The sequence below is a fragment of the Ostrea edulis genome, chromosome 3 (genome assembly GCF_947568905.1).
Source record: "Ostrea edulis chromosome 3, xbOstEdul1.1, whole genome shotgun sequence".
NCBI classification, from domain to species: Eukaryota; Metazoa; Mollusca; class Bivalvia; order Ostreida; family Ostreidae; genus Ostrea; species Ostrea edulis.
Window position 1 is genome coordinate 50,650,862 of NC_079166.1, and position 15,653 is coordinate 50,666,514.

The 15,653-nt window shown below is 35.4% G+C and overlaps 1 protein-coding gene across 2 annotated transcripts in view; it reads right to left on the reverse strand.

Annotated features, from left to right (window-relative positions):
- Positions 1-15,653, reverse strand: part of LOC125674155 (DNA mismatch repair protein Msh2-like) — a 243,605-nt gene that overhangs the window by 64,159 nt on the left and 163,793 nt on the right. For both annotated transcript variants that reach the window (XM_056158092.1, XM_056158093.1), the window contains exons 13-14: positions 13,524-13,660; positions 9,090-9,206 (exon numbers count right to left, since the gene is read on the reverse strand). In XM_056158092.1, coding sequence (XP_056014067.1) covers positions 9,090-9,206; positions 13,524-13,660 — 254 coding nt within the window. The remainder of the gene's footprint in view (positions 1-9,089; positions 9,207-13,523; positions 13,661-15,653) is intronic.

Genomic DNA, 15,653 nt, shown 5'->3' on the forward strand with positions numbered 1-15,653 from the left:
AAATATTTTTACATGTCATACCACTGGTGTTCGGATTTACGAGATGCTTTTCCGGAAATACCCGACTTTGAGTTTGCTTTTTATTTCGCTGAGCATGGCGAATTTCAGCATTATCTGCAACCATAACAAAATTATATTTTGGGCTCAAAAATCTTCTCTTTCAAAATATGTCCGTCAAAATTTTCTTATTTGTAGCAACAAATGATTAATTTTACGGAAATGAGTTTTGTCAGATTTACCAGAATGTACTATACTATATACACTGTAGCTATTAGCGATTTTAAAGAAAACGTTTTAAATGTTTTAATATTTAAAATGATTTACATTTATATTTTTGACTATAGAGACCATAAAAACTTGTAAGCACCTTTTCTATTTACACTTCGCCGATGAAAATTTGAACAATGATAAAATATATTAGTAATAATAATGCTTTATGAAGAGAAGATAGCCCTATTAATACAAGGCATTATTCTTCCCCGGGGCCTTCTGAAATACAAACAATATACACATAGCGATATGTACAACCAAAGATAAATATATAAAGATATATTCCGAAATTATATACAATGTATTACAAAGTTGTATTTAAGACAAGTATGGATGCCATATTCATGGTATAGAATAAGTACATGTAATGCACGAGGGAATAAAAGATTTGCGGGGGGGAAGGGGGGTAACGAAAATGCATCCATATATTTTCAAATGCATACACATGTATATAGAACATGTATTTAAAAATAACGACAGCTAATTATGTTCCCCAAACGAAGTTTGGGAACATATTGGTTTTACTCTGTTTCTTATTATGTTCCCCAAACAAAGTTTGGGAACATATTGGTTTTACTCTGTTTCTTCTTCTTCTTATTATTTTTCTTTCTTTCTTCTTGGGACTTTTTTGTCCACGAGTGTTCTCAGATACTACTCAAGGGATCAATATGAAACCTTTTTAGGATGATAGTATAGCATATGTAGATGTGCGGAACGAATGTCATTTTGTCTGAAAATGCATGCATGTGCATGCACGTGCTTTGGATTTTTTGTTTACAAACTTTGGAATGTGTCTAACTTTTTTATTTTTCAATGAAATCGTTTCCTATTTATATGGTAGGTATAACATGGGACTCTTAACTGTTTGGCATCATCAAAATTTCAATTCTGCACGCGCATGCACGTGTGCTTCAATTTGATTGGATAATACAAAACCGTTTATAACATTCATGCCAATTAAGGAAATTTAATGATACTTACAGGAGAGGTAGACATGTAAATTATCTACAGATCGATGTAATCAAAATTGCAAACGCGCATGCGCACGCACGTGTATTGTCTTTTGAAGGTTCAATTCTTTCAATGACCATAACTTTTTTGTTTTTTGTCAAAATCTTTTCAAACTTGTATTGTATATGTATCTTGATATTCTTAACAAAAGTGCATAGTCATAATTACCATCCGGCACGTGCATGCACGTGTGCTAAATTCTGATTGGACGATTTTCAAATCGCCACAACTTTCTTATAAATGATGGAAACAATATGAAATCTATACTATAGGTATATCTATCAAATGTCTATTGAATGACATCAACATTGATGCCGAGTCATACTCACGTGCCCGTGTATGCACGTGCATAGCTTTTCTTTCATTTTTCGGGTACTAAAATGGTTATAACTATTGAATTAAAAACTGAAATGAATTCAAATTTACCCTGAGGATCTATGATATGAATGTCTATGAAATGGTGTCAACAAATTTTCCATTATCAAAATCGTGTGCGCGTGAATGCGCGTGCATTGTAATTTTAGACGTCTAAATTTAAGTATTGGTCTATAACATTTTTAGATTGCAATGAATAGGTTTGAAAATTAGGTTGCAGGTATGTTTTGGGCTCTCAATTTATTAATACTCTCAAAATCACTTCCCTGCACGCGCATGCACGTGCGCTTAATTCTGATTGGACGATTTTGAAATCCCAATAACTTTCTTATGAGTGAAGCGATCGATACCAAATTCATATAGTAAGTATATTGTTCAAATGTCTATTGAATAGCATCAACAAAATTGTTATGTGGTACTCACACGCACGTGTATGCACGTGCATTGATTTCGGTCTTTGTAGTTTTGAGTTGCCGTTAATTTCTCGTTTTTCATTGAACAGTTGTGAAACTTCTCTTGTACTCATATAGTAAGACTTCTAATGTATCGAGATGGTCGAATTATTTATATGCACGAGGATGCACGTACGTGCACGTGCACAAAACTCTCAGATCTTTATAACTGATTTGTATTAGTAGGAAATGGACTGAACGTTATAAAATAGTTATATATTCACATGTTTCACAGTTTGCAATGGTCAAAACCACTTGTACTGAAATAAATGACACCACTTACTAAATGGGGGAATGTTTGGGGAACATCTGTAACGGTCCCCGTTACAATAAGTACTAGTTATTATTATTATTATTATTATTAAGGTCTTCCGTTTCCAACGGAAGACCTTCTAGTGATTCTACTGTTTATTATTATTTTTTTTTTTCCCCTTTCGTCTCCGAGACCGTTGGATGGATTTTCCTGAAACTTTCACAGGTTATAGAGAACGATGGTACCTCGAGGCATTTTTTTCATTTTTTCAAAATTCACTTCCGGTCGCAAGATATGTCCAATTTTCGTCTTTTTACAAGATATTTTGTCCAGCGTTTTTCTCAGAAACGGTAAAAGATAGAGTCACCAAATTATCAGAGTTAATAGATCTCAATTTGTAGGCGTGCAGTAGGGGGTTGAGAATGTCGGCCGTCACTTCCGGTCGTCACCGGAAGTGATTAAAGGAAACATGAATTTCAAACTTTTTTCTTTCAAATTGAAACCTAATTCGGTTTACTATATCTCGTTCTAATTCTCAAAAAATGTTGACCCCACCGGAAGTTGAATCTTCAACTTCCGGTTTTATCAAAGAAAGCCTATTCATTCTCTCATTTTTCAGTGCCATAAATCTCGGTCATGAAACTAGATAATGACTTGAGTTTTAAATATATAATAGTCAATATAAATGTCTAGAATAACTTCAAATATTTTTGTAAAATTTACTTCCGGTCGGCAAATACGGCTTATTAGCTGTTTTCGTTGTCCAGCGTTTTTCTCAGAAACGGTAAAAGATAGAGTCACCAAATTTTCAGAGTTAATAGATCTCACTTTGTAGGCGTGCAGTAGGGGGTTAAGAATGTCGGCCGTCACTTCCGGTCGTCACCGGAAGTGATTAAATGAATCATATATTTCAAACTTTTTTCTGTCAAACTGAAACCTATATCGGTTTACTAGGTCTGGTTCTAATTTTCAAAAAAATGTTGACTCCACCGGAAGTTGAATCTCCAACTTCCGGTTATATCAAAGAAAGACTATTCATTCTCTCATTTTTCAGTGCCATAAATCTCGGTCATAAAACAAGTTAATGATTTGAATTTTACATATGTTAAAGACATTATAAATGTCTAAAGTAAATTTAAATATTTTTGAAAAAAATCACTTCCGGTCGTGAGATATAGGGTGGACATATTCAAACCTTGTTTTTTCAGTTTCTCAATAATGAATATAGATAGACGCTTGAAACTTGTAGAGTTGATCAACTGACATTAGTCCATTGTACACATACATTCAATTTTTTTGTCCGTCACTTCCGGTCTATACCGGAAGTATTTGAAAAAATGTCGATTTTCCGATTTCTTCGAGTGATTTCTCAGAGATGGCTGAAATTTTCAGGAATAATGTCTTATGAAATGACCTTGCTATAATTCTTTTTGTTTTTACAAAATTCACTTCCGGTCGGAAAATATAGCCGATTTTCTGTTTCTCAAAAGGAATTTTGTTCAGCATTTTTCTTGGAAAAGGTAAAATATAGGTTCACCAAACATTCAGGGATGATCAATCTCTGTTTGTAGGCGTGGAGTAGTGGGTTGAACATGTCGACCGTCACTTCCTGTCGTCACCGGAAGTGATGGAAGGAATCGCAAATTTCAATCTTTTTCTTTTAAATTGAAACCTATACTAGTTTATTAACTCTCTTTCAAAGTGTCAAAAGAATATTGAGTATGTCGGTAGACAAAACGACTACTTCCGGTTTCTTGATAAAATACCTTTTTACTTTTCGTCTCTTTGTCCCCATGAATCTCGCTTATATTTGAAGTCTTTCATATGATTTTCACATGTCTTAATAAAAGTATCAACTTCTAAAGTTCTGATAATTTTGTTTTTCAAAATTGACTTCCGGTCAGTAGTAACCTACTACTTTTTCTTTCTTTAGTCTACTTCTTTTTGTTGAGAACTCTTTCAGATAGAGACGTGAAATTTTCAGGGAATATAGACAGTAAAGAGTCGCTGTCATTTATAGGAAAACGCATCTGAATAGTACTTCCGGTCGTCACCGGAAGTTACGAGAAAGGAGTAAAAAATTCGATAATACATTTCTCATTTAATATTCAAGTACATTCTCTGATATATTTGAATGGTTTTCGTAGGATCAGAAAACTCTTTACCGGAAGTGAACAAACGGAAGACCTACTCATTACTAGTAATGAGTGTCTAGTTATTATTCTTTCTTTCTTCTTGGGACTTTTTTGTCCACGAGTGTTTTCAGAAACTACTCAAGGGATCAATATGAAACCTTTTTAGGATGATAGTATAGCATATGTAGATGTGCGGAACGAATGTCATTTTGTCTGAAAATGCATGCATGTGCATTGGATTTTTTGTTTACAAACTTTGGAATCAGTCCAACTTTTTTATTTTTCAATGAAATCGTTTCCTATTAATATGGTAGGTATAACTTGGGACCCTTAACTGTTTGGCATCGTCAAAATTTCAATTCTGCACGCGCATGCACGTGTGCTTCAATTTGATTGGATAATACAAAACCGTTTATAACATTCATACCAATTAAGAAAATTTAATGATATTTACAGGATAGGTAGACTTGCTAAACATCTACAGATCAATGTAATAAAAATTGCAAACGCGCGTGCGCACGCACGTGCATTGTCTTTTGAAGGTTCAATTCTTTCAATGACCATAACTTTTTTGTTTTTTGTCAAAATCTTTTCAAACTTGTATTGTATATGTATCTTGATATTCTTAACAAAAGTGTATAGTCATAATTACCATCCGGCACGTGCATGCACGTGTGCTAAATTGTGATTGGACGATTTTCAAATCGCCATAACTTTCTTATAAATGATGGAAACAATATGAAATTTATACTGTAAGTATATCTATCAAATGTCTATTGAATGACATCAACATTGATGCTGAGTCATACTCACGTGCCCGTGTATGCACGTACATAGCTTTTCTTTCATTTTTCGGGTACTGAAATGGTCATAACTATTGAATTAAAAACTGAAATGAATTCAAATTTACCCTGAGGATCTATGATATGAATGTCTGTGAAATGGTGTCAACAAATTTTCCATTATCAAAATCGCGTGCGTGTGAATGCGCGTGCATTGTAATTTTTGACGTCTAAATTTGAGTATTGGTCTATAACATTTTGAGATTGCAATGAATAGGTTTGAAAATTAGGTTGCAGGTATGTTTTAGGCCTGTCAATTTATTAATAGTCTCAAAATCACTTCCCTGCACGCGCATGCACGTGCGCTTAATTCTGATTGGACGATTTTGAAATCCCAATAACTTTCTTAAGAGTGAAGCGATCGATACCAAATTCATATAGTAAGTATATTGTTGAAATGTCTATTGATTAGCATCAACAAAATTGTTGTGTGGTACTCACGCGCACGTGTATGCACGTGTATTGATTTGGGTCTTTGTAGTTTTGAGTTGCCGTTAATTTCTCGTTTTTCATTGAACAGTTGTGAAACTTCTCTTGTACTCATATAGTCAGACTTCTAATGTATCGAGATGGTCGAATTATGTATATGCACGTGCATGCACGTACGTGCACGTGCACAAAACTCTCAGATCTTTATAACTGATTTGTATTAGCATGAAATGGACTGAACGTTATAAGATAGTTATATATTCACATGTTTCACAGTTTGCAAAGGTCAAAACCACTTGTACTGAAATAAATGACACCACTTGCTGAATGGGGGAATGTTTGGGGAACATCTGTAACGGTCCCCGTTACAATCAGTACTAGTTATAAATGTTTCCATATTTTTTCTAAAAACAGTCTGATTAAAATCAAACCTCTCACTTCGCTCGATATTGAGTAAGAGACGGGGATAATTCTATAACTAATGGTACGTACCTCATTAGATACATCTACACCTGAGTATTGAAGAGCGTTTTTGAAACAAAATTGTTCGATGTTTTGGTAAACAAAGATTATAATTTAATTCGGGACGCATGGAATAGGAATCTTGAGTTTGAAAAAAAATCTCGTAGATATTCAGAGCTCATACCACTAAACACTTTGTATAATTGAATACACGTAATTACTTCACATTTAATCATCCTTAGTCTAACTTTTCAAACAAGGATTTCGATGGCTATGGTCATGATTGATTTAAATACACTATATTTCTAAATAGTTTTTAATTATGATATTTCTATAATGTTATTGAAAAGAATTGTTGTATGTGTGTATCAACAAATTCTTAGAAATTATTCAAAGCATTTTAATTCACAACGTATATTTTTATTTTATAAAAAATTATGAGCAAACACAGAAGAGAAGACAGTGTTTATATATACATGAATTAACTATTTTTTTCTGTATAAGAATTGAGAAAACGTCAGCTGACACAGATGGAAGACACAACGTTAAATCTTGCACTCGCAAAACATGCCAACTTTTCTACTTCATATCACAATTCAAATACACGTTAATTGTAAAAAGTGTCTGAATATGATATTTGTATAATGTTATTGAAAAGAATTTTGTGTGTGTGTCAATAATTTAAAAAAAAATTATCCAAAACATTTTAATTAACAAGGTATATTGAACTATTTTGTTCCGTATAAGAATTGAGAAAACGTCATCAGAAACAGATGCAAGGTGAAGATAACAAACAGTGATCAATCTCATAACTCCTACAGGCAATACAAAATAGATAGTTGGGCAAACACGGACCCCTGGACACACCAGAGGTGGGATCAGGTGCCTAGGAGGAGTAAGCATCCCCTGTTGACTGGTCACACCCGCCGTGAGCCCCATGTCCTGATCAGGTAAACGGAGTTATCCGCAGTCAAAATCAGTGTGCCAAGAACAGCTTAACAATCGGTATGAAACACGTCAGACAACATTTGACCCAATGCGAGGTTGTATTGACGAACTAGATCGTTATAACGACCACAGAATTATAACGACCACAGAAACAGATCAAAGACGCAACGTTAAATCTTGCACTCGCAAAACATGCCAACTTTGCTGCTTCATATCACAAAAAATATATGTAATGCATGGATACAATTACTATGTATAGAAAGTACACACCCTATATAGTATTAGGGCATAAAATTACCAACTTCTGAAAATAGGCCAAAATTGACCCTTAGTGTACCTTCTCCTTATAGAGGCCAGTTGTGTTTTTTATTTCTCTCTCAGTTGAAAATTACAACACAGAGAACATATAAACAAGAACAATTAAATACAAAAAAATTATGAGCAAACACAGAAGAGAAGACAGTGTTTATATATACACGAATTAAAAGTATCAAATACATCACAACAGTTGTTTAACCAGGATAGAGGACTCATTAATAATTTTTATAAATTTGAATATGTTGTTTAACAGTGAATCATAATGTGTGTAGAGAAAAAAATTTAAAATTTGAAAACAAATTTGATCCACCCCTCTGGTCAAAATTTTATCATCTTCAAAAAGTGGTCAGTATTATAAGGGTAAATTACTCATGCTTATTAACAAATTAATGTTCTTTAAAAAGTGGCCAATGTCCCATTTTCAGGGGTGACCGGTTTTGTGAGAATTTCTTTGTAAAGAAATGTTAAGATTTCTGCCTGGACTTTGACAATCAGTCAATATTCAGGAAGAACTGGCTTTTTGAGGGGCTGGTTTGGAGAAGTTTTCACTGTACTGCATGAATGAAAGAAAGCAGGGTGAGCAAGCTCAAATACCCCACGCTCCAACATTGCTTGACAATGCCTCACATAATAAATTGTAATGCTATGCATTATTGCAAGAACAGGACAGACGGACTCGAAATTTTAAGTACAATAGGAACATAACTCCCAGAAAAAGTATTGATTGAATCAGAATTTTCTGGGTATATGCACATCTACACAGTGTCCTTATTATCTACAAAGTTTCACGAAATTCTGTTGAGCGGCCTCAGAGGAGTTGCACTGACAAGAACAGGACAGACAGGCTCGAAATTGTAAGTTCAAAAGGGGCATAACTCCCAGAAAAAGTATTGAATAACTTGTTAACTATAAAATTTCACGTAATTCTGTTGAGCGGTCTCAGAGGAGTTGCGCTAAAGGGACTGACGGATGGATGGACGGGTCAAAAACATTATACCCTCGACAATACGGGACTTTCGAGATACGGATCCACTCTGACTTTTATCGCGCGTTGAACGTAATTGTAGGGCATGTCACTTCCGGATTACAATAACAACTAAGTAAACAAACATGGAATACTTCAATTGCTATCAAGTTACTGTATTTAAATGCTATTTTTGAAAGAAAGGAATCACTACAACCATTTTATAGGAAAATACAATTGATTAAATTATGCGAGTCGGCGCGGGAAATAAATCTAGGGAATATCTTGAGGATATCGGTAAAACTCCACGCCTTGCATCCAATGGTACGCGTCTAAATGCGCCCTTTCCCTTCCATCTAATTTACACCCAGGAACTAAGCACCAATAATGACTTGGATCGTCATCGTGGGACTGCACATAGCTCTTTACGGACCGTCTGTTAGCAAAACACCATATGTATCGATGTCAACTTTGCCCTATAATTGGTTATTATCACGTGACCGTGGTGTATAAACGTCAAATATAATCGGTCGTTCCGGCATATCCCGAAAGTTCCGTATTTCGTTGCATGGGATATAAAAATTCATGAAAAAACAACAGCTGAATTTTCTATGTCTACTGAGAGCTTACTTTCCCCGGATTCACAAAGATCTCCATCACCAGTGCACAGTTTTCTTTGCTGCGTTGTTCTAATGTTTCCATTAACTGTGGTAACTTGTCAAGAGCCTGGTAAACTTTGTAACAGTCCTAAAAGAAAATCATATACAGTAAACATTTAGTCTACATAATGAGATGCAAAAGGAGCAATTCAAGTGAAATTTATTATATAATACTGTTTGCACAAGAGCAAAACTCACATATACACACACACACACACACACACACACACACACACACACACACACACACACACACACACACACACACATATATATAATATATATATATATATAATGCACAGAAAATTTCACTTTATTTGGATACCTACTTCCGCCCCTACCCGGGGTTGAACTCACGACCTGCGGAAACAAATATCCTAGCAGCGTGTAACCAGCGCACTAAACGGCTCGACCATTTAGGCAAGTCTATAAAACTTGCTTTCGATGACGATGGAATTCTCACCACGCTGTCACACGCTACATGGTCATTGAGAATGGTAATGGGATACAGTTATTTAACGTACATTTTAAGAGGAACATACATGATACATATTGCATTCGAAATATTTTATATAAAGCACAGAAATAGCAATGAACTCTTAAATGAACATAACTGCCCTAAGTGAAAAAATAATTAATATAAAGCACAATTTATTTGGATACCCACTTCCACCCCTACCAGGGGTTGAACTCATATATATATATATATATATATATATATATATATATATATATATATATATCATAATAGCACTAAAGACAGCAATGAAATTACTTGTAACCGGCTCTACACTTTTTAAACAAGAGGCCCATGGGCCACATCGCTCACCTGAGTCACCTTGGCCCATATCTGAAAACTTTCCATATATATTTGCATGTAAAACCTTAATTAGTCCCTATTATGGCCCAAACTACCCTTTGCAAACTTGAATCTACACTATGTCAGAAAGCTTTCATGTAAATGTCAACTTCTTTGGCCCAATGGTTCTTGAGAAGATTTTTAAAGCTTTATCCTATATTTGTATGTAAAACTTTGACCTCCCCCCCCCCCTACTTGTCGCCCCATCCTACCCCCCGGGGGCCATGATTTGAACAAACTTGAATCTGCACTATGTCAGAAAGTTTTCTTGTAAATATCAGCTTTTCTGACTCAATGGTTATTGAGAAAAAGAATTTAACTATATATCTGTATGTAAAACTTTGATCCCCTATTGTGGCCCCATCCAACCCCTGGAGCCCATGATTTGAACAAACTTGAATCTGCATTATGTCAGGAAGCTTTCATGTAAATCTCAGCTTTTCTGGCTTAGTGGTTCTTGAGAAGAAGATTTTTAAAGTTTTTCCCTATATATTTGTATGTAAAACTTTGATCCCCCCTTGTGGCCTCATCCTACCACCGGGGGCCATGATTTGAACAAACTTGAATCTGCACTATGTCAGAAAGTTTTTATGTAAAAATCAGCTTTTCTGGCTCAGTGGTTCTTGAGAAGAAGATTTTTCCTATATATTTGTATGTAAAACTTTGATCCCCCTTGTGGCCCCATCCAACCCCAGGGGCCCATGATTTGAACAAACTTGAATCTGCATTATGTCAGGAAGCTTTCATGTAAATCTCAGCTTTTCTGGCTTAGTGGTTCTTGAGAAAAAGATTTTTAAAGTTTTCCCTATATATTTGTATGTAAAACTTTGATCCCCCCTTGTGGCCCCATCCTACCACCGGGGGCCATGATTTGAACAAACTTGAATCTGCAATATGTCAGGAAGCTTTCAGGTAAATTTCAGCTCTTCTTGCCCAGTGGTTCTTGAGAAGAAGATTTTTAAATGACCCCACCCTATTTTTGCATTTTTGTGATTATCTCCCCTTTGAAAGGGACATGGCCCTTCATTTGAACAAACTTGAAAGCCCTTCACCCAAGGATGCTTTTGGCCATGTTTGGTTGAAATTGGCCCAGTGGTTCTGGAGAAGAAATCGAAAATGTGAAAAGTTTAACAGACAGACAGACGACGGACAAAAAGCGATCAGAAAAGCTCACTTTAGCTTTCAGCTCAGGTGAGCTAAAAACGTGTTTAAGTCTGTCAAGCTTAATCTAGTTTCTAAATTTCAAAAGCACAATCAATAATCTATTGCATATTTTTTTTTAAAATACGTTTTTTTGTCAAAACTAGCAAACTCAGCAGATTGTACTCGCTCACGGAATTAGTTGAAGTGTCATTTATCAGTGGTTCTTGAGAAGAAGATTTTTAAAGATTTTTCATATCTATTTGTATGTAAAACTTTGATCCCCTATTGTGGCCCCACCCCACCCCACCCCAGGGGCCATGATTTGAACAAATTTGAATCTGCAATATGTCAGGAAGCTTTCATGTAAATCTCAGCTTTTCTGGCCCAGTGGTTCTTGAGAAGAAGATTTTTAAATGACCCCCATCCTATTTTTGCATTTTTGTGATTATCTCCCCTCTGAAAGGGACATGGCCCTTTATTTGAACAAACTTGAAAGCCCTCAACCTAAGGATGCTTTGTGTCAAGTTAGGTTGAAATTGGCCCAGCGGTTCTTGAGAAGAAGTCGAATATATACTAAAAAGTTTACAGACGGACGACGGACAAAATGTTATCAGAAAAGCTCACTTGAGCCTTCGGCTCAGGTGAGCTAAAATGAATAGCAAATTACTTTTTCGATTAGTTTAAAATAGAAAATGCTTGCTCAAATGATGAAGATACAAAATAACTGAAACTTTTAACCCTAATGGCTTTCCATACTTCTTTATAGTGAACATAGTTTACCCTTGTAAATTGACACTAAATCTTTAAAATTAATTCAGTAAAGGGTCAAACAAAATATTTTGAAGCTTTGTTCCGAAAGTTCCCAGGGAATGGAAGTCGGCAGAGAATATGAGATGCTGAGCAATATTATATGTATAATATGTGTTAAAAATCACCTTTTTAATACAACTGTTAACCTGTTTAATCGCGTTTTTTATTACATGTACCTTAGATCATCATGTATATGTTTATTCCAATGACTGTCACAGTTGAGTTACTCCCCTTTACGTGTAAGGCGTACCGTAAACACCACAAAATATTGATGGTTTACCAAAACATTTAATCCGATTTTTTAAATGTTGTTAATCACGCATTTGTTTATTAAATTCCATCAAGTTTGTTTCTGTTGCAATTACTTTGAGGTGATTTGCTAGATTGACTAGACTATATTAACCAATACTACAACCTTGACCTTTAAAAAACAATAGCATCTTTCCCTCATCATGGTGATCAAAAGGAGGAAGTGGTAAGATCCTAGTTCCAATAGTTCAGTCAGTATTCTCTGTCTACAAGGTTTTCCTATTAACTTATACTATGACCTTGACCTTGAAAAACAATAGGCATCTTCCTCTCACCAAGGTGATCAAATGTACCAAGTGGTAAAATCCTAGCTCCAATAGCTCGGTCTGTATTCTGCCTACAAGGTCCAGACAGAAGGACAGACAGACAGATGACGGTATACCATAATACATCCTGTCTTCGATGGGTGTATAAAAATGGATAGTAATAGGCCACCTGATAAAAAATCCTGAATGATGAGTGAATGCTTAAACGAACGGTGAGCAAATAATGAATGAATGTAACCTCAAGCAGTTGGTGAATGGTAAATGGAGAGCCAATGCTGAATGCATGGGAAACCAGTGGAAAAATGGAAAAGTAAAATGTTTCAGAGGCCTTATAGGTATTAAAATGACAGTTTCTTACATGTAAATTCTACAACTTTTAAATTCCACTATTGATTATGATTGTGATTTATATGTGTATATACAGATACAAATAGTTTATTGCCAAATAATGGACCCCTAGGGGCATAAACATTGCAATTAATTGTACAATATGTTTTGATAAACAACTAAAGGTACCAAGGGATGATGCATAGGGAACATAATGTCATATAGTCGTAAATATCACATAGAACTATATCAGCTATATCAATATATGTATATATTGCTATCATCAAATATCCCAAAGAAAATAAATTCAACTCACCCATATTGACACTATATATCTAGCTAGCATTGACAGAAACATTACAACCTATCATCATGTTTATTCTAGGAGGATCTTCACTCTTTTTTATAGATTGGTAACATTTGGCTGTGATCTCTACATCTTTGTCAATGGAATTAAATAATTTGACAGCATGGAGAAAAACAAATGTGATGAAATGGTGACTTTTTAAAAAGTAGTCTAACAAAATGTTGATAGGGTGAACTCAAGAGCGTTTACACTGGCCACTATTGTTTACTTTTTATGTCCAAGCTTATTTTGTTGATAATGACGTAGCTATATTGGGCAGAGCTTATGCTGCAGCTGTGGGATGGTGTAATACTAAGATTGCTTCAGAGTATAGATATTATTTACTTGAAGTGAGGCCTTTCTCTGCTGAAATTTTCTTGATAATCTTTGAAAGTCTGGTATCCCCCTTAAGTGGTCCTCTGCAACCATTTGTCTTGGTTCAGTGTTGTTCACAAAAAAGTTTACAATATTTTGACGTTCCTCTGAAATAAACAAGAATATGCATAATAATAAACATTTATGAACATGTACAGCATCTAAACAATGCTTCCTATTCATACATTTAATTTTTGTAGAAAAGCAAATTTGACATTACAGCAAAGATGGACCTACATTGAGCTTCAACTTTAATGTGCATGAAGTTGATTATACTGTTATTTGTAACAGGGATTCTTATAAATGTTTTCTACTCCCCCCCCCCCAGGGTTCTCAAGATATTGAGTGGACAATGTCTCAATCAAAATCAATAGTGGACAGTATATTCTTATGTCCAGTTAGACCATTGAACTTTGACCATGTGACCTCAAAATCAATAGGGGTCATCTTCTCCTGAAGATGTACCAGTGTACCAAGTTTAATGTCTGTCAAACAAAGGGTTCTCAAAATATTGAGTGGACAGTATAATCCTATGTCCAGTTTGAACCTTGACCTTTGACCATGTGACCTCAAAATCAAGAGGGTTCATCTTCTCCTGAAGATGTACCAGTGTACCAAGTTTCATGTCTGTCAAGCGAAGGGTTCTCGAGATATTGAGCGGCCAGTATATTCCCATGTCCAGTTACACCCTTGATATTTGACCATGTGACCTCAAAATCAAGACGGGTCATCTACTACTTGGGATGTACCAGTGTACCAAGTTTGATGTCTGTCAAGCCAAGATTTTTCAAGATATTGAGCGGACAGTGTCTTCCTTTGTCAGGAGTTGATTGACCATGTGACCTAAAAATCAATAGGGGTCAACTACTCCTGAAGATGTACCGGTGTATCAAGTTTCATGCCAGTCAAGTGAAGAGTTATAAAGATATTGAGTGCACAGTATATTCCTATGTCCAGTTTGACTCTTGACCTTTGACCATGTGACATCAAAATCAAGAGAAGTCATCTTCTCCTGAAGATGTACCCGTTTACCAAGTTAGATGTCTGTCAAACGAAGGGTTCTCAAGATATTGAGCGGACAGTATATTCCTATGTCCAGTTAGACTCTTGACCTTTGATCATGTGACCTCAGAATCAAGAGGGGTCATCTTCTTCTGAAAATGTACCAGTGTACCAAGTTTGATGTCTGTCAAGTAAAGGGTTCTCTAGATATTGAGTGGTCAGTATATTCCTATGTCCAGTTAAACCCTTGATCTTTGACAATGTGACCTCAAATCAAAAGTGGTCATCTTCCTTGGGAAGTACCAGTGTACAAAGTTTGATGTCTGTCAAGCAAAGGGTTCTCAAGATATTGAGCAGACAGTGTCTTCCTATGTTCAGAGTAGATTGATCCTTGACCTGAAAAACAATAGGGTTCCTCTTCTACTCATAACCAACCCACATATGAAATATCATTACGATCAAGTGAATGGTTCTCATGATATTGAGCAGACAACATGTGGTCTACCGACCGACCGATAGGTGCAAAGCAATATGCCCCGTCTTCTTTGAAAGGGGCATTCTCTCACCAGAGGGCGCGTTACGCAAGCTTCACATACACCTCTGTCAACGCTTGGAATCACGTGATAATATAATCACATGATATAAACAATCATTCTCGGTTTCCATTCCCTTTAAAAGTTCAGGCAACAGGTGATACATCATGCTCTTTTCATAGCCATTAACTGACACTTTAATAAGTGCATATATACCATTTAGCTGTTTGTCTCTTATTTTACAACGGCGATTTTAATCAATTTACAGTAAGCATCAATTTGATTGCACCAAAAACATATCATAATATGACTAAATATTTAGCCCAAAACATAAATGTTAGATCAAAGAAACTTTTACAAGATTTCTGTAAAAAGCCGTTGACAGAGGTGTAGTGCGAGGAACGCACAGAACTCTGGGTAGAGAATGTGAAAGGGGGGCACAATAAAAAGGCATTTTAAATTTTAACAATAGAAAATCGTGAAATGCAAACCTATTGATTTGTATTTGGTAATCACTATTCATTTTGCGAAATATCGTTATTCTGTATTTTAACAAGACTATCGC